The sequence below is a fragment of the Gymnoscopelus microlampas genome (assembly GCF_963454915.1).
Source record: "Gymnoscopelus microlampas genome assembly, chromosome: 21".
NCBI lineage: Eukaryota > Metazoa > Chordata > Actinopteri > Myctophiformes > Myctophidae > Gymnoscopelus > Gymnoscopelus microlampas.
In genome coordinates this window covers 37,865,828-37,885,317 of record NC_139958.1, presented here as the reverse complement: position 1 = coordinate 37,885,317, position 19,490 = coordinate 37,865,828, and the positions used below count along the sequence as shown (strand labels likewise).

Genomic DNA, 19,490 nt, shown 5'->3' with positions numbered 1-19,490 from the left:
TTGTTAATACCCAGGGGAAAATTCAGTTTCAGCTTCACCCAGCTGATGGTTGCTCAGATGGTCACGATGAGTGCTCGGGGGGAGTTAAGTGTCTTGCTCAGGACACTTCTACACACAGATATGCATGGGAGACGGGAAGCGAACCGGTGACCTAAAGAATGCCAGATGGCCTATACACACACTCAGTTACGGCCGCCCCACAAGCAATGAGGGCGATTTGTACGTTGACGATGGTGCTGCAGTCCGAAAATACAAGCTAAAAAAAGCACAGATTTGCAAGCTTACAGCATGGTGCGATGCATCACGTTGTGAGCTTGTAGATCAACTATTTTCAAATGTGCGATGCCGTCATGCAATGTATTATGAATGAATCATTATGCTACATCTATGAATGCCCATAATTAACCCCACATTACGGAGAATAAATTACATAATTCTACTTAATTACAATTGTGGCATCACAAGAGGACAAGTGGTACACACAAAATGGCTGCCATGGCAACAACTACAACTCCCAGAGGGCCTCAACACACAGGCAGGTGTAGGTGCTTGAGGCAGAGATGGGACACTACATGAGAGATGGAACAAACAATGCAAGGTGGACAGAGGGCTGACGGCTGGACGGAGCTGGACCCAAGGACTGAAAGTGGACAAGACTGACAAGTCTGTTTATGTTACTGACCATGATACTGACCATGATGCTGACCATGATATTGACACATGATACTGACAATGATGGTTAGCTAATTTAGATGGCATTCCAGTCAGCTGTAAATAGCGGTGCTTCTTACCTTTTCAAAATTTCAGAACCCACAGTTTGATATTCATTAGGCCATGGACCTCCATTTGATATGACTCTAAGATAACTCTGAGAACATTTATACACTCTCAGAGTTATAGACCTGCAAGGGTCGTTTTGATTCCTAACTATCAATCATTTGAGCCTGGGGACCCCCTGGGATCCTCTCAAGGACCCCTGGGGGTCCCCAGCCCTATGTTGAGAACCAGTGGTATATACAACATCGCAGCCCTGCTGCCGACATAATATAATGGTGATAAAAAGCGATTTTGGTAATACTTTTTATATGAGTCTCAAAATATAAGTCTGAGTCAAATATGACCCCTAGATTTGTGGCCTGGCTCTTATTAATATCAATTGAGTTTCAGAATTCTGAAACTCATTGAGCAGTCATTCTCAGAGGGCTTGTCCGGCGACGACGTAGAGAGAGAATCAGAGTCTGAATCATCTCGATCAAGATGGCTGGAGGGCTCGTCTGGGGATGGCTCGTCTGGGGATGGCTCGTCTGGGGATGGCTCGTCTGGGGATGGCTCGTCTGGGGATGACATACTGCAGACGCTAATGGAGGGCTCGTCTGGGGATGACGTACTGCAGACTCTGATGGAGGGCTGGTCTGGGGATGTTGAACTGGAGACACTGATGGAGGGCTCGTCTGGGGGTGATGTACTGGAGACACCGATGGAGGGCTCGTCTGGGGGTGATGTACTGGAGACACCGATGGAGGGCTCGTCTGGGGGTGATGTACTGGAGACACCGATGGAGGGCTCGTCTGGGGGTGATGTACTGGAGACACTGATGGAGGGCTCTTCTGGGGGTGATGTACTGGAGACACAATCATCTCGATCTTGAACATCTCGAACCATGAACGTGGCTTGTTGATACAGCCAGGGAAACTCACGTAGAGCCTTTTTCTGGATTAGTGTATCTTTAGTCTGTAAGAGAGAGACACAGTTGGTCTGTCTGTCTGTCTGTCTGTCTGTGAGTCAGTGTGTCAGTCAGTCAGTCAGTCACTGTGTGTGTGTGTGTGTGTGTGTGTGTGTGTGTGTGCGTGCGTGCGTGCGTGCGTGCGTGCGTGCGTGCGTGCGTGCGTGCGTGCGTGCGTGCGTACCTTTATATTCTGTAGATTCAGCATATCTTTCTTTAACATACTGTAGTCCTGGTATCCATATTTCAGCAGATCTCTGACACCTCCCAGCACATAGACCAGGTTCTGCCTGATCTCAGCCTCTCCTTCCTGGGCAGAGCCGTCAGGCGAGTCTCTGGTCTTATCCTGGCCTCCAAGACTCTGGTCCAACATCTGACCAATCATCTTCTCATATACCTTCAGAATGCAGGCCAGTAGGATCTTTTTTTCACAAATCTGACAGAGAAAGATATACAGTATAGTAAATGTGTGTGTGTGTGTGTGTGCGTGCGTGCGTGCGTGCGTGCGTGCGTGCGTGCGTGCGTGCGTGCGTGCGTGCGTGCGTGCGTGTGTCTGGGTTTGTGTGGGTTTGTTATGTGTGTGTACCTCTATTTCGCTGTCACGTAGGACCTGTGTTGAGAACACAGGTACAGACATCATATACAGTTTGTTTGAAACTTTCTGCAAAGTAGACAAACACAAAGATGATACAGTTTGTAGTTGTGTGAGTGAGTGTCGTATATGATCAGTGATAAGGTCGCAGGCCTGCCTTGGAAGAGAGTCTTGAGTCAGAGTTGAAGATACTTTGTAAGTCTTTATTTGCAAGACAGCGATTACAGCAAGGTGTCTGTCCTTGGATCGAATGACACAGAGCACACAAAATCACATCAATCAATACAATTTATACTCTTCAGTCAAGAGATCATCCCTAACTTTCCAACTCCTCCCCTAGTTCTCATTTGACCACTCACATTCAACCAAGCTGGAGGCTGGACAACCCAAACTCAGCACTCCCAGTCAGTGGTTGAACCAATTTGCATTTACAGAAAATAACCTTAACAGGGATAAACATTAAACCATATTTCCACATGAAACTTTGTAAACCATCTTACTCAACTTGTTGTTAGCTTTTGAATGAATCCAAGAACCTGTATACGTTAGTGATTGTAGACTTTGGTTCGATGAACTTCATTGACAGACTGGCAACTTCTCAAGAAAGGAACTAGGATAATTGATATGATAATGAACTCAGAGATAACAATGATCTGATCAGAAGGGTTCTCCCCCCCCCCCCTATTTTTACTGTTCTACTGTAAACACTCAACTTTGAATAACAGGTGAAGAAGGCCCAGGGTGCCCTTCCAAACAATGGATCAAAAGGTTTCTACGGTGGCAAAGAATGAAAGGCCAACAGATCTACAGAAACATATGGGAGCATAGCACTTGAATGTCTTCGCAAAACAAACTTGGTAACTTTATACTAACATCAGTGATCCAAAACACAATACTTGATAGGGGAGATATGGTTCAAATATTCCACATGAGTGAGTGAGTGAGTGAGTGAGTGAGTGAGTGAGTGAGCGAGCGTGCGTGTATGTAGTATGTATGTACTGTATGTGTGCGTGCTTGTATTGCTATCTTTATGAGAATTAAAATAACTAGACCATACCCGGTCGGCGCAGCACATCAGTGGGGGGATATGCGCACATGATCTGGCAACCCGGGAGGCAGTTCGTCCCATAGCTGGGCAGCCCCGTAACCATGGCGACAGTGTTTGACACAAAAACGCTAATAAGAAGCTGAGATTTGATGAAATTGAAAAACGGGCTTCACAGTTGCGTTCAGATGGTAATGGTCAATGGCTGTGTGCAAAATCAGAGCAATTGGTCCAGCCAGTGAGGAGAACCGGGTATCTTCACTCACGTACCACTACAGAGGTTACTAGAATTATAGTAGGATTATAGTAGGATGTCCTCAACTCATTTAACCCTCATTATGCTAGGGTGGGATGGCTCAGGGTAGAGGACAGAGTACAGCAACTTGCAATGGGCCTGGTCTACAAGATACACTACAGCACAAAGACACGCACCTGTCAAACTACTTAAAAAACGTAAAAGACGCTCACAAGCACAACACCAGAGGGAGCTCCACAAATCTCGTTCAACCCAGATTCTGCTCAAATAAGGGGTTAAATTCATTCTATTGCTATGCCACCAAAATGTGGAATGCCCTACCTACCGTTGTAAAACAAAAGTGTTACTCCTTACTCTCCTCCAAAACCGCTCTAAAAGAGCACTTACAGGTGGCTGCAATTCGTAACTGGCCCCTGTAAAATGTCTAAGCTTATCACTAGAAATGCCCCCACCCCAAACTGTTTACTATACATATATTTATTTTTGATTACTACTCGTTTATATTATGGTTTCGCATATTATTGTGTATTATTGTTTGTCTTTAAATGTTTTGATTAATTAATACACAGGACTCCAATGGAAACATGCCATAGTGCTTTCTTGGGTTTATCCTTTTAGAGTCCTTTTGTATGGAACTACCTCTGTGCTTTTTTTTGCAAACTGTTGGTAAAGTATTCAATTAATCAATAGTAAGATGAGGAACATTTCATGAGGAACAAGTATAGGTACTGTAGTACAGTCAATGGTTATGCTAAAAGGACAACACAAAAAGACCCAGGGGGCTTGTTCCCATTGTGGTCCATTGTTCTCAATTCATCAGTAATTCATATAATACATACAATACAATAAAACATATCGGAATAAAACTCAGTAGAGTTTATATGGTCGTATATTTACAGAGAAAGGAGGGATCGGGCGGGGGTAAAGGATTCTACTCAAGGTTTTCAAGAAGTTGAATAAATAAACAGCTTACATTTTGGGAAAGTGAAAAACAGGTGCCTTGGTTGGCCTTGGTTGTGTGCATATGCTGATGGTCAATGCACGTGTGCAAGTTAAGATCAATTGCTCAAGCCACTGAGGTGAACCATGCGGAACAGACAGGTTATGAGTGACTGACTGACTGACAGAGGTTTCATTATTATGTAGTAGGATAGGATAGGATAGGATATCATGCACAATAACTCCTGCTATGTTCATGCACCTTATGCCTAACCCTATGTACATGCTGTACCGGATGGATGTTTGATTATTCGCTATATTTTTTTCTCGGTTACCTCCCCTCTTCTTTATGAAAATAACAAAAGCGATGGAGCTTGCAAAAAAATAATTTCACCTCCTTTTTTTCTTTCTTCTTTTATTTACATCTGTAAAGCTGTGATAATAAAGCTGATTATAATAAATAGGGAGCCCATTTTCAACATCTCGCCTAGTGCCCCACAGACCCATCTGCTCTGCGTAGAAGTAGCAACATTAATAATATTAGTAGTAATAGTTAGTAGTAGCACTGTATCAGTAGTAATAGATTGTATCGTACTGCTACTGTAGTAATAGTACTTACATTCTGAGAAAAAAGGTTTTTCAGAGCTCTGTTCATCTGGTTTGGAGAGTGGCGGATTGTGGCTGCTTGTGAGCCGGCTTGTTGATACAGCCAGGGAAACTCACGTAGCGCCCTGATCTGGATCTGTGTATCATTAGTCTGAAAGAGAGAGAGAGACAGTTAGTCTGTCCGTTTGTCAATGTGTGTCTTCCTGTGACTGTCAGTGTGTCTGTCTGTCTGTCTGTCTATCTGTACATGTGTCTGTCCATTTCTCTGTCTGTCAGTGTGTATGTCAGTCTCTGAGTCTGTCTGTCTGTCTGTCTGTGTGTGTGCGTGCGTGCGTGTGTGCGTGTGTCAGTCTGTCGGTGCCACAGTTTAATCTTTTTCTCCTTTGTACATATAGAGGGTATGCGCATGCCTAAAGTGAATTGCACATCGAGTGGCAAAGCGAGTGGCAAAGCAACATGCAAAGTGAGTTTAACATTGTTTAATGTTGTTTAATGCAATCAGATATGACCTTTCTGTTTGGATGCATGGGCTGTCAAGGCCAGAAAGTATTTTTTTGACACTAAGTAGGCATTCCTGCATAACTTCCGGGTTTGATGATGATGTCACACGCATACCCTCTATACGGAACATTTAGGGAGAAGTCGAGCCCAGAATGACGTAGTTCCGGTCGCCATCTTGTTTGGTCACGTCCAGCCCACAACAACATTGACAGTTACTAGTTACTTTGTAGATTTGAATTATTATAAACAAAACATACATTAACCACTTCAGCCCTATTTAAACTTTGGCTATTTGAAAATAGCCAATCTACAAACTCACAAGTTGCTGTAGATCTGCTATTTTCAAAAGATTTTAAAACATTTTATACATATGATACCTTGTGAAATGGGAAATTCTACATAATGAGTATTTTTACTTTTGGTACTTTAAGTATATTTTGATGCCAATACCTTTGTACTTACTCAAGTAAATTTTGATTACCGGACTTTTACTTGTAACAGTGTGTTTCTACATTGCAGTATTGATACTTTTACTTAAGTAAAACATTTTCCACCACGAACAGTCAAACTCCGGTCTGATCAACACAACAGATTATATATTTTGATTGTGCTGTCATGCTCATTTTAGCGCAGGTAGAGAGCTTATATGTGTTTGGGAATGTTGTTGAAGGTTATGTTATTTTGTCAGCTGACACCCAAGCCATGCAACAATTATTTGATATCTCCGACATCTGATCCCAGTAATTTTGCTTCCAAGTTGGAATTGTGTAAATTTTAACGCCAACGTCTGAACACTTGCATCTGACAACGCAGCACCATCGTACCATCGCTAAATTAGAGCGACAGACAAGTTAGAGATATAAGAGAGATGGAAGATAATGCACACTGTCAAACACTCCACTGGTCACGGGTACCATTGCTGCTTGCTAGACAAGAGGCATAGGACTACAGGCTGATGTTGCAGCGCGTCAATCTAGTCACCCCCCAAGATGGCATCGAAAGTAGGCAGAGTTAACAGCGAATCTTAACTCTGACGTCACTACGCCCGTTCCTTATAGTGTTTTTGTAATTGTTGATGACATGTATTATTGTGTTAATTTGTTATGCTACAGTATGTTGATGAATTGAATACATAGGAGATAGGACCACAAAGACTGTAATGTCTGACTCTACCACATGCTGTTTACATTTCTGACTAATAAAGTATTCAATCAATCAAAAGTGTGTCTGTCTACCTTTATAGTCTGTAGATCCGCTATCTGTTTCTTTAACAGACTGGAGTCATGGTATTTACATTTCAGAAGATCTCTGACTTCTCCCAGCACAAAGACCAGGCCCTCCTTGGTCTCTCCCTTACTCTGGTTCAACATCTGGCCAATCATTTTCTCATATACCTCCAAAATGCTGGCCATTAGGACCTGTTTTACACAAACCTGACAGAGAAAGACATACAGTATAGTAAATACAATATGTGACGTGTGTGTGTGTGTGTGTGTGTGTGTGTGTGTGTGTGTGTGTGTGTGTGTGTGTGTGTGTGTGTGTGTGTGTGTGTGTGTGTGTGTGTGTGTGTGTGTACCTCTATATCTGTCTCTTTGAGGAGGTCAGTTGAGAACACAGTACCTGCAGACATTCTGGCTTTGTTTGAAAGTTTCTGCGAAGTCAACAAACACAAGCATGATACAGTTTGTAACTGTGTGTGTGTGTGTGAATGTGTGTGCGCGCGGCACGTGTGCGTGTGTGTGTGTGTGTGTGTGTGTGTGTGTGTGTGTGTGTGTGTGTGTGTGTGTGTGTGTGTGTGTGTGCAGTGCTATCTTTGTGAGAATCAAATGTCCTCACAAGGATAGAACATTGCATAAATTGAGGACATTTTGGTTAGGATTGAAGGATAAAGGTTAATGTTAGGGTTAAGCTTGGAGATATAGTAAAATAAAATATAGTGCTGATGGTTGAAGATCCTGTAAAAGAAATTCTATGATTTGTTTGTAAACACATTATATTAAAAACTAAATAGCTGAATATACTAGTTATAATTATAGTTAGATTGTGGTTATGGTCAAAATTAAAGGTCCACATTGGTGGTCTGGTGTTTAGTTTATTAACTATGACTAATATATGACTAGTATATTTGACGTTACTACTGATCAGTTAACAAAGCATGACGTGGTTAGAAAGAAGCGGTTGGGTTCCATTCATTTTAGTACAGTATGCAAATCTATTTCAAATCAAAGATGCTTGAAATAGGTAATGTAACTAAATATTATTGCATGGTTATTGTCTATGTTGCATATTGTATAAGCACGGGAGGATTTGAAAGGTCCAGCTGAAAATATAGTCACTGGGGGAAATGATTGATTAGATTTATGAATTAAATTCAAATGGAATATGACTTATGAAGGCTTATTAACTGCACAATTGTGTTTCCAACATAGCAGCAGTATAGCCTACATCATGACAATGATAATTAATATATTTTTAGAAAAATATATTAATTATAAAACATAATATAAAACTAAATACCACAGAAACAGATAAACTCAATGAAAACGCTAAAACTGGCAAGAAGACTAAGAAAAGGACTTAACATGGATTTAAAGGTGATTTAAACTTTTTTTTAAATACAATTTAATTGTGTCCAATCTATATGGTAGAGTATGTTAATACAATATTACTTGTACAATTGGGGTGTTTGTATATTGTCTCCCTGCTCTTTTATTAAGGCATTTAGATTGTGTCAAAGCCAAGGTCATGTCTCACCTAGACACAAGATCTGACACAAAGTTTGACCTGATGGGTCAAGATTTAATTTATCCCCCGAGCAAGCAGGCATGCTCTATTAGCTCAATGGTAAAAATCTCAGCGCTAGCGCAGGGAACCGCTTTCAAATCCGGGGTAGAAGAGAAAGGTTACATAGTGCAGCTTTAAAAGATAACACTGATTTGGCAAGCCTTAGATCCTCAGCGTTCTAAAACCTAGAAGCCCAGACTGCAAAGGCCCGGTCAACCCGAGTAATAGTACTTACATACTGCGAAAAGAGGCTTTTCAGAGTTTTGCTCAACTTGGGTGCATCTTGCATACTGCCCAGTCTGATTGACAGACACACACTGAGACACAACACACACATTACAGCTGATGCCATTCCAACACTCCACTGTACTGTCACAGGTTCAACTCCACAGGTTCTGGTGGTTGCTTTAAGTCCAGTTAGTCTGTCTGTCTTGTATATCTTTAAATGTTCTTAAAGGGACGTTTGTTTAAGCTTAGTGAAGTCTGATACTACTTATACTGTACCCTGAGAGAGAGAGAGAGAGAGAGAGAGAGAGAGAGAGAGAGAGAGAGAGAGAGAGAGAGAGAGAGAGAGAGAGAGAGAGAGTGTTTGTGTGTGCGTGAGTGAGAAAACTGTGGTTGTGAAGTTCTTTAAATTCACAGAACGGATTTAACACACCGATACCCACCGGCCACTAACCTGTACGTGCAGAAGTGTTTATTTTAAAGGTTCTTCCTGTGTGTTAACCAGAGAAACCCTGAAACTACTTCTCAGGAAATAACAGATTAAATAAAAGATAACAGAGAGGACGTGCACTGCATAGCTCCACAGGCGCGACGCCTCGTCTGTTTGGAAGTATTTAGTTCCAGGGACCCCAAGAAGCAAAGATTTGAGTTAAAAATGTAAAAAAAAATATATTCAAACATTTGCACACATTTTCTAGATTTTTCAAAAATAGCAGATCTACAAGCTCATAGCGCGGCATGAAGTGATAGCCCACTGATAGCCCAGCATTAACGGGTTAATGCTGTGGTCGCACACACGCACAGTCTCACACACACACACACACACACACACACACACGATTTAACTGTCAGCAACACAATTTACAATATGTTTAATAACGGCAATCTAATATTTCATTTTATTATAATATGTTTTGTGATAATATCTAACAACTGCAACATTATTTAATAACTACATATTTGAACAATCAGCGTTTAGTTTGCTCCAGTGACTGGTGTAGGTCTTGCAAATGGAACCAAATGGACCCGTGAGGAGGTACACTGTCACAAGGGTCCATTTGGTTCATAACCATCAATCATTTAGCTGGGGACCCCTTGGAACCCACTCAAGGGCCCCTGGTCCAATACCACTTTGATAAATAGTGGTATATACAGCATCACAGCCGTTGCTGCTGACAAAATGGAGGTAAGACTCCATTGTTTGAATTAGTTAAACCGTGTTCTCTTGTATATTAGAAGGAACATATGATAAAAAAACAGACATCAATTATGTAAGTGTTTCATAGCATTTGTATTGAACTATTAGGAGTATAACAAACAGTACATAGAAAACGGACATTATACAATACTTCAACATCTGTAAAGGGTTTGCAACACTTACTGTTAAAATGTTAAACCATTCATAGTTAGTGCCTGAAAGCGTAAAGATAGAAAACAACTGTGCTAATTATAGACACATCAAAGTAGAAATTACACAATGTGTAATATCTATACATGTGTGTTTGTCCATGGAGTGGATTATTATACATTGTAAATAGGGCAGAAAATAAAATACCATATACAGAAAAGATCTTTCTCTGGTCCATGACACCGTGTGCACATCTATCAGGACATTTCTGATCCATATTTACAAAGACGAGTGCCAACGATACGTTTTTATACGTTGTTAAATTGTAAGATTCAATGTGATCTAAACATGTGCTTAAGAACAAGAGGATGATTCAAATACACATCGCTATACAGGTACACTTATTGAAGGATGAACTCTATAAGTGATTTGAACAGTACATGTCATCTGCATTGACCCTTATAAAATCACAACAGCTGTTAATGGTTTATATAATTTATGTGTCTTGAATTCTTGATATTGACTCTTTAAAGTGAACAGTGCACGTTGCTAGAGGTCTGGGTATGTTCTATAGTCTTTACTACTACAGAAAACACTAATACTCTATAGTCTTTATCTCAGTGAGTTTCTGGAACCTTTGTTAATCCCCAGGGGCAAATTCCGTTTCAGCTTCACCCAGCTGTGGGCTGCTCAGATGGTCACGATGAGTGCTCGGGGGGAGCTGTTAGGGGTGAAGTGTCTTGCTCAGGGACACTTCGGCACATAGGCATTGGGCGGGAGCCTTAATTCATTTGAACCCTGGATTTTGTTCTCACACTAGCCTGCTCTAGATGCCTCTCATGAAATAACACAATCTAAATCAAATCCTCTGTAACAATTGGATTTGTAGTGTATGTGTAATCAGTAGGAAGAGTGCTATGATTACACAAGAATACAGCATTATGACTTAATGAGGATTGTTCTGCAGCTGTTGACTGTGTAGTGATTGAGACACTTGTCTCTGAAGCACACACGCTCTCGTTGACCTAAATTATTTGCACCCTGCTAGATGGAACCTCTCTCCTCTGCCTGTTATTTTTAGCGGCTGTAGCCGAGTGGGTAGAGAAGCCAATCTGGTAATCAGAAGGTCACTGGTTCGACCCTCGACTCGCCAATGAAGCGCCCCGAGCAAAGACACTTAACCCCTACGACAGCTCCCTGCTGAGCCATCTGAGCATCCATCTGCTAGGCTACATGCAGAAAAGTAATGTCCCCACCCCCCGGAGACGACACTCCCTTCCCTTCCTTTCAAAAGTCCATCTCAGTAAAAACGTAAGTAGAAAAAAACGAAACATGCTTCCTAATGCATAACGTACTGACGCCGCAATGTCAGCGCCAAATGTTCAAATGGAATTGTTTGTGCTTACATTGAGTCACTGGACCACTGTAATTACATCAAGTAATAGATTATTCATTAAGGACTATAGAATACTACTACATACTTAAAACTGCAATCTGTCACTTTTATGTGAGATATCCAACGTCTTTCAAGTTTCTACCTCTCATCCAAGAGGCAATCCCCACTTGGCCACGGGGAGATATTGTGCATGTGAGCTTCAGGCAGTACTATTTGTCAACCAGTAGGTGGCCTACCACACACCAGGGCAGTGATGGAAGTACTACTCACATTTTGTACTTAAGTAAAAGTAACAATACCCTATTGTATAAATAGTCTGTTACAAGTACAAGTTTGGAATTAAAAATGTACTTGAGTAAAAGTACAAATGTATTGGCATCAAAATGTACTTAAAGTACCAAAAGTAAAAGTACTCATCATTATGTAAAAGGTTCTATTTCACAAGTTTTCAAATGTATAAAAATCCTTTGAAAATAGCCAAAGTATATATAGGGCTGAAGAGGTTAATGTATGTTTTGTAATAATAATTCAAATCTACAAAGTAACTAGAGTTTTCAAATAATTGTAGTGGAGCAACAAGTACAATATTTGCCTCTGAGATGTAGTGGCGTAGAGGCAAAATTATTGAAAATTGTAAATACTTTAGTAAAGTATACCTCAAAATTGTACTTAGAGTACAGTATTTGAGTACAGTAAATGTACTATCCACCACTGCTCCAGGGTCTAAATGCCGTAGGGAGACCACCTCCAACCACTGGGTGGAAACCTTATATATGTCCAAAACCGTTGCTTGTTTGTCATTTTAAAAACGTTTTAAAAACAGTGGAAATATATTTTCACTACTTTTGTGCGACACTCTTAAATGTTAAAGTAGGGCATTATATTACGAAACAATACATATAAAGTTTAAATTATGGAGATAAAAGGTTTCTGAACGACAGCAATGATGTATAAGACGCAATCCATAACTTTCATGTCCTACCCGAGCGCCAAAATGTCTACTGCTTAGCTATAAGACAGAAAGCCTGTTTGGGAGGGCAAGATATTACATTTTGAGTTTCATGCAATACCTCCTGTCAACCAGTAGTGGCCCTACTGGACCACAGGATCTAAGTGTCTCAATAAAAGTTTGTCATATTGTATTAACATGCTCTACAATACAATTGCGTTCCACACACACAAAGTTATGGATTGCAGCTTTAACATATGCTTCCATACAGGTTGGTTAAAATGTCATTTAGCATTAAAATAAGTTCCAAATTGCGGCTTTAAAATAGCTTTCCATGGGTTAATAGCTAAGTTAATACACTGAAAAAGGCCACCGTTGTTGCCCGATTACATTTGAAAATGGCAGTCATATTCTAGGATTAGATTTTAGCCTCAAAGACAATGGAATGTGAGAAGGATGACAGGAAGCTAGTAGCAAGGCAGAGGCAGTCTATCGCTACAACGTTCCTTTCATTTGTTCCTGTGCATCCTCGACTTATTTCCCTGTTTTTTTTCTTCTAATATCAACACATAAAACACAATAGGAACTGAGGTCAAACGTCAGCCCACTGCGGCATTTTAAAAACACGATACAATGCAAAAAGATCACACGTTAAAAAACGAAAGCCCGAATTATACTTTGTTGCGCGCTAGAGCCGCGCGCCCAAAATAGCCCCAGATCAGCTCGTAGATCGGCTATTTTTTGACACCGCCGCACGACATTATAAATTAAGCATAAAACGGCAAGTGCAGAGGATGTGTCGCTTATTTCTTCCACACATTAATATTGCACTACAGCAGCATATTTGGATAAGCATTATGCATTGTACTCGGATCATTTTAGCTTATGTTAAAAGTTTAAGTCTTTTTGTGGAGTGAAGAATTCAAAACACCTCGCAACAGTTATATACTATATATATATATATATATAAATACAAGATAAAAAAATATATATGGAAAAATCTGTTGTTTGGCTCTGCAGGACCTAATGTCAGAATTATAATTAGGAGGAGAAGAAAAAAGGAATGGGTTAAAAGAGGAAAAGAGATGTTATTAACCACTTGAACCCCAGCACTCCTATTCTGGGCGGAACATTTGCCAAAAATAGCCGATCCGCAAGTTCAAAACACGTCGCTTTGCGACGCGTTAAAGCGACGTGTTTTGAACTTGCGGATCGGCTATTTTTGGCAAAGAGATTTGGTGTGGACGGAAAAAATTGAACAGTTGTAACTGAAGTCTGTTTTTCTAAGACTAGAGGGTTTAAGTGGTTAAGGGTTAGAGATAGTTAAATCACTGTTTAAGGGTAGGTAGGGGATAGTGGGTTAAATCGCTATTTAAGGGTAAGGGATAGTGGGTTAAATCAGTATTTAAGGGTAGGGGATAGCAGGTTAAAAGCTCTAGAAGGTTTGATCATCGTTGCACGTCTCCGTGGCGTGTCCGAAGGCCTCGCAGATGTCGCAGTAGGGCCTCTCGTCCGCCGCGTTGCCGTGGTGAGTGGAGTGCGGGACGGAGTCGGGGCTCTGGGCCTGGGTGGGACAGTCCTCGGTGTCGTGGAGGTCGAAGCAGTCACAGATGTCACAGAACAGACGCGGCGGAGCCTTCTTCTCTCGCTTCGACGCTCCTTCCTCCAGACTAGAGGAGAGGAGAGGAGAGAGATGGGTTTAGTGGGAATGAAAGAGCACAGCTTCAAAGCATACCTAGTAGGCTGTATGCACAGCAGCCATATTGGAAAGAAATTGTTCCATTTAGCGTAGCACAGTGGTTCTCAAACCTTTTAATTTCAAGGACCCACATAACTCTGAGAGTGTTCAAATGGAACCAAATTGACCCTTATGAGTCCATTTGGTTCCATTTATACACTCTTAGAGTTACACACCTGTAAGGGGCCATTTGGAACCCCTCAAGGAACCTTGAGGGTACCTGGAACACACTTTGGCAAATTACAAATTATTTTTAAAATATATATATTTTTTAAAACAGCCTTTCTACATGCTAATTAAGCCTCCATTTGGACCTTTCGGTGGTCCTCGAACCTGACGTTGAGAAACAATGTAATAAGGGACTACAAGGGGACTTAGGGGAGGGGCGTGGCTCAGGGGTAGAGTGGCTGGATGGGAAATCGCGAGGTTCCCAGTTCGATCCCGGGCTCCCCCAGAGTTAGTGTCGAAGTGTCCTTGAGCAAGACGCTGAACCCCTAGTTGCTCCTGATGAGCAGGTTGGTGCCTTGCATGGTTTCCTCCTCCATCGGTGTGTGAATGTGTGTGTGAATGGGTGAATGTAAATGCACAATCTATGTAAAGCGCTTTGGATAAAAGCGCTATATAAATGCACCATTTACTTAGGAATTTGCCCTTCACTAAGTCCCGCCCCTGTTAGTAACAGTTGCTACGCCTGTCAATCTTTCGCCCACCATGACAGACACTGGCATGTCAGTCACTTTCAACCATTTCAGTGAGAGAGATTTCAGAGGAACATCTGCGAGTCACGGACGTCACTGAGTGTGTGTGTGTGTGTGTGTGTGTGTGTGTGTGTGTGTGTGTGTGTGTGTGTGTGTGTGTGCGCGCGCGTGCGTGTGTGTGCGTGTGTGTGTGTGCTGCTTGCATGCTTGTCTCTCCACAGTCATGGTTTTCAGTGGCAATGTGACAGGAACAAAGTGAGGTAGGCGGAGATTGTTGTTTGGTTTTAACATGTACACACTGCAGTGTGTGTTCTGTTGTGTTGTGTTTGTGTGCCAAGCCTTGTGGGACTGCGCTCCTCTTTTGGATGATTTGGTTATTGATTGTTCTCTGACTGGAGCCAGCCAGCAGCATCCCTCTCCTTTTGTGTTTTTGGGCATCGGAAAAAAAACAAAAAATATAGGACACCCTCCTCTAAACTTTGAGGGGATCTGTTGTCAGACTTCCCTATGCCACATACGCACCGGCGCATTGTGAGATTGTAGAAGAAGAAATATATGAAATTATTCGCCAATTATTTGCCAGGTTGAAAGTGGTTTAAACGTGTGTATGTGTGTGCACATCTTACCCATCTGTGCCGTCATTGCCGTTGAACTCAGCGAGAGCCATCTTCTTCAGCTTGACCTTGAGTTCCTCGTTCTTCCGCTGGAGGTCCACGATCACACTGTTCAGGAAGTTGATCTGAGACAACCACACAGACACAATCAGACCCTGTTATGGAGGTTTAAATGACACAGCTGAGGATGCAGTGGCTTAAATTATAGAGAGGAACACAGAATATATTCAAGTGCGACATTGAGCAACGTACTGTATTTATGGAACACATTTTTATTGTCTATTCACAGCTTGACCATACAGTATTTCGTTGCTGTCGGGCAGAAACCTATTATCTCCATATTTTAACTTTTTGTGTGTTTTCGTAAATTAGTGCTTTTCTTGATCTACAGTGTCACACAAGTATCAAAAGTAGCAGATCCACAAGCTCAAAACTTGTAGATCTGCTACTTGTACTATTTTTTTATTTGAATCCTGAAAAGTAACAGTTTTGGACATATTAGGTTTCCATATCGACAGAGACGATATTGTACATAAACATAGACATCAACAAAGCTTTTTACGTCGTGGCTCTGGAGTCTGCAGAGTCTGTGTATCCGTGTGTATGTCTGTCTGTTACTGCATCCTGAGCTAATCTCGCAAACCACTGGACTCATCAGTGCCAAATTTCTTGTGCGCACTGCCACAATGGAAGCTCTGACCAGGCTGAAATCCTGCCTTAATTTGGAGGCAAACATCATGATCATCTGTCACAGTCGCCTGACATCACAGGCTGGCCATATGAAGTCCAATATCGACAAGCTGCTCCCATGTGGTTCCCAACATGATTAAAAAATGTTTTGATAATTTTCTTTATTCAGAGGACAACAAGGCAGAAAAAGGCAGCCAGGACACATGACACAGAACACAATAAAAGTATCAAACGATCAGTGAACCTCAGAAGTCGTGAATTTGAAGGAGACTTGTGTCATATTCATACCTGTCCCTCAGCAAACTCCTTTTCTTCTCTCAGCTGATCCAGAGCTGCATCACCTGGATAGAAACACACACTGACACTCAGTGCCTTTACATGCACTTCAGTAAACCTCCTTATTCTGCACATTTGTAGTGCTACTCCGATGTTAAGTCCAGTAGTGTTAAAAGCCTCTGGCCTTTCCTATTACTACAGTTCAATTTAATGATGTATTATTTACATGAAATATATCATCAGGTATTCTCTATGTTTTTGGATTATCCATTCACCGTCAAGACTTCACAGGGGAGTAATTGAAAGAAAAAGTCATTTTGTGGGTGATTTAGTCAAGAAGCTGTTTTCCCCATGTATGTCTATGGAAGCAGGATGACTCACTCGCTGAAATCACAACCAATTTCCACACGGTTTGATTTGTTATAAATGTCAGACATATATTTATGTTATGATATAAGACACTCTTATATCATAACATAAATGGTATTTGGGCTTTCATACAAAAACACCTTATTTTCCATATATAGTGTACATATAATGGTTAAATAAAACAGAAAAAAAGTGTAAATATGCATGCATAGAATAATTAATATGCAGAATAGTACAGATACAGAATAGAAGAATAGACAATTCATCAATGTGGATGGCCACATCGGTATCTTTATAGTTAACATTGTTGGTGTGCAAAGCCATTTATTCCTGAAATAGTGAATGAAGCGCCAGGATAAGCAAACTTGCATTTATGAATGGAATCCTGACCTGCCGGTGTTTTTGGCATGGTCTCAGGATTCAAGCAGTGTTTGTGTGGCCACATATGGAGGAGGGCTATGTATACATCAACGTGTACACGTGATGCAGAAGTCTTCCGCGAGGAGACATGAAACTCTGTGGAGCCTACACTTTATGTACACTCGGTGAAAGCCGCTCCAAGTGGCTTGGAGAGCCCACTTGGCTCCGCCACTCGGCTCCTCCAAAAAGCAAATGACAAATTGGGACAAAACTATTTCCGGGTTAAGCTGGAGGACAGGAGTGTGAGTGAGCGAGTGAGCAGAGATTTGGGGTATTGTAATTTGGCTTAAGGGGAGGTGTGAGGAAGGACGGTAGCTCACCTGAGGACGGAACTCCACTGTCTCCTCCTTCTGAGGCCTGTCTACCCATAAGCCTTTGCTCCAGACTGTGGACACGGATCTGCAGCTGGGCCTTGTCGCGCTCCAGGGTTTCCACGGCCGTCTGCAGGGTCTTGGCCATGGCGTTCTCACCCCGCAGCACTGCGATCTGCGCGAAACGGTTAGCCTTCTCAGCATGAATCATGAAACAAGACTGTTTGACTTGTTGCTCCTGAGAGATCGCATGACTGAATTAACCGCATTAACCCTGGCTATTTTGGGAACATTTCCAAAAGGTTACAAAAGATATAGTTTCCTCAAATGTTTAACGAATATTGTTTTAAATAGCAAAAATTGTCCATGTACAAGCACACAAAACGTCGCATTGCGAAGCTTGCGAAGTAGATCGGCTATTATTGCCATTTGTCATACGAAGAAGAATATACAGTAAGGCGGGTAACTTCTACAATGCACAATGCAAGCATTTAGTACAGCTGTGTGTGTGTGTGTGTGTGTGTGTGTGTGTGTGTGTGTGTGTGTGTGTGTGTGTGTGTGTGTGTGTGTGTGTGTGTGTGTGTGTGTGTGTGTGTGTGTGTGTGTGTGTACCTCATTCCTGAGAGTATCCAGTTCCTGGTCCTTCTCTGATATTAAGGCTCCAGTGGATTCTGTTTTCTGGTTAGAAATGGTTTCCCTGTAAAAATGTGTTAGAGACATAATCGTCAATATAAGCAGTGTGCTGTGAGTGTGTGTCTACTGTATGTGAGGATGAGACACTGAAATTGACAGAGAGAGAGGAGAGAGGAGAGAGGAGAGAGGAGAGAGGAGAGAGGAGAGAGAGAGAGAGAGAGAGAGAGAGAGAGAGAGAGAGAGAGAGAGAGAGAGAGAGAGAGAGAGAGAGAACTAGCAACAGTTTGAAAGCATTCTGTAAAGCAGTGGTTCTCAAAGTGGGTTCCGGGGCCACCCAGGGGTCCTTGAAGGGGTTCCAGGGGGTCCCCCAGCTAGATTAGTTAATACAGCATCACAATCAGTTTAGCCACTTAAACCCCTATTTTATTTACTTCGACAGATCTACAAGCTCACAGATCTACAAGCTCACAACGCGTTGCGATGCGACACGTTGTGAGCTTGTCGATCTGCTATTTTTGAAAAATATTGAACAAATGTGAATTTTCTTTAACACAAATCTTCTCTTCTGGGGGTCCCTGGCACCAAATGTTTTCAGATGGGGGTCTTCAACACTGAGATCCACTGCTGTAGCCTAAAGCCCAATGCATACAACACCAGAACAGGCAAAGTTTGTTCAGTTTGGCAGGCTACACACTCTTACCTGTCTATCATGTCTAGCTGTTGACTCTTGCGCTCTCCGTGGTTCTAAGACACACAAACATAGAGGCAGTTACAGCTGTCTGTCTCACACTCAAGTTCAGTCAAAGTACCAAGCCTACTGTAATCCTTATAATAAACATCCATTTATTTATATCTACATAGCTGTTTCTATCATGCTGATTGGTTATGACAAAACCTTTGTCACTTCTTTCAGCAGCATTACATTATATAGCAGAATGTGACAGTTGTTTGTGTTGTCCTGGTTTCTGCTGAATAAATGAATAATTATTATTATTTATCCATTTATAAGTACAAAAGTACCCAAGGGTCCATTTATACACTCTCAGAGTTAAATAAATGTTTCTGTGTACTGCCTTGTATCACAATTTCATTAATGATATGTTTAATGATAAGTCGTGGATTATCTGAAAAGAACATTTGTGCAATTCTACCTGAAGTGTCGGTGTTACCATGTCAAAAGGGTGATGTGTTTAAATGCTTTACACTGTAATATATAAATCTGTACTTGACAGCTGCACAGAGTGGTAACATTATGTGAAGCTCACCATTGAGTGACAATATTTTTTTTCATCATAACCAATCGGCATGATGGAAACAACATCAAATAATTGATTCTTGGCCAACAAACCAAGATCTAGAAGAGGCTAGGAGGATTTT

The 19,490-nt window shown here is 41.5% G+C and overlaps 1 protein-coding gene across 4 annotated transcripts in view; it reads right to left on the bottom strand.

Moving 5' to 3' along the window:
• Positions 1-9,924: 9,924 nt before the first annotated feature.
• The window catches only part of clip1b (CAP-GLY domain containing linker protein 1b), a 47,134-nt gene continuing 37,568 nt past the window's right edge, over positions 9,925-19,490 (bottom strand). For 3 of the 4 annotated variants that reach the window (XM_084046587.1, XM_084046586.1, XM_084046588.1), the window contains exons 18-23: positions 18,814-18,857; positions 18,093-18,177; positions 17,490-17,655; positions 16,393-16,445; positions 15,427-15,539; positions 9,925-14,034 (exon numbers count right to left, since the gene is read on the bottom strand). In XM_084046587.1, the coding sequence (XP_083902713.1) occupies positions 13,800-14,034; positions 15,427-15,539; positions 16,393-16,445; positions 17,490-17,655; positions 18,093-18,177; positions 18,814-18,857 (696 nt within the window). In that variant the 3' untranslated portion in view covers positions 9,925-13,799. The remainder of the gene's footprint in view (positions 14,035-15,426; positions 15,540-16,392; positions 16,446-17,489; positions 17,656-18,092; positions 18,178-18,813; positions 18,858-19,490) is intronic. The other variant, XM_084046589.1, reaches the window with a different exon arrangement.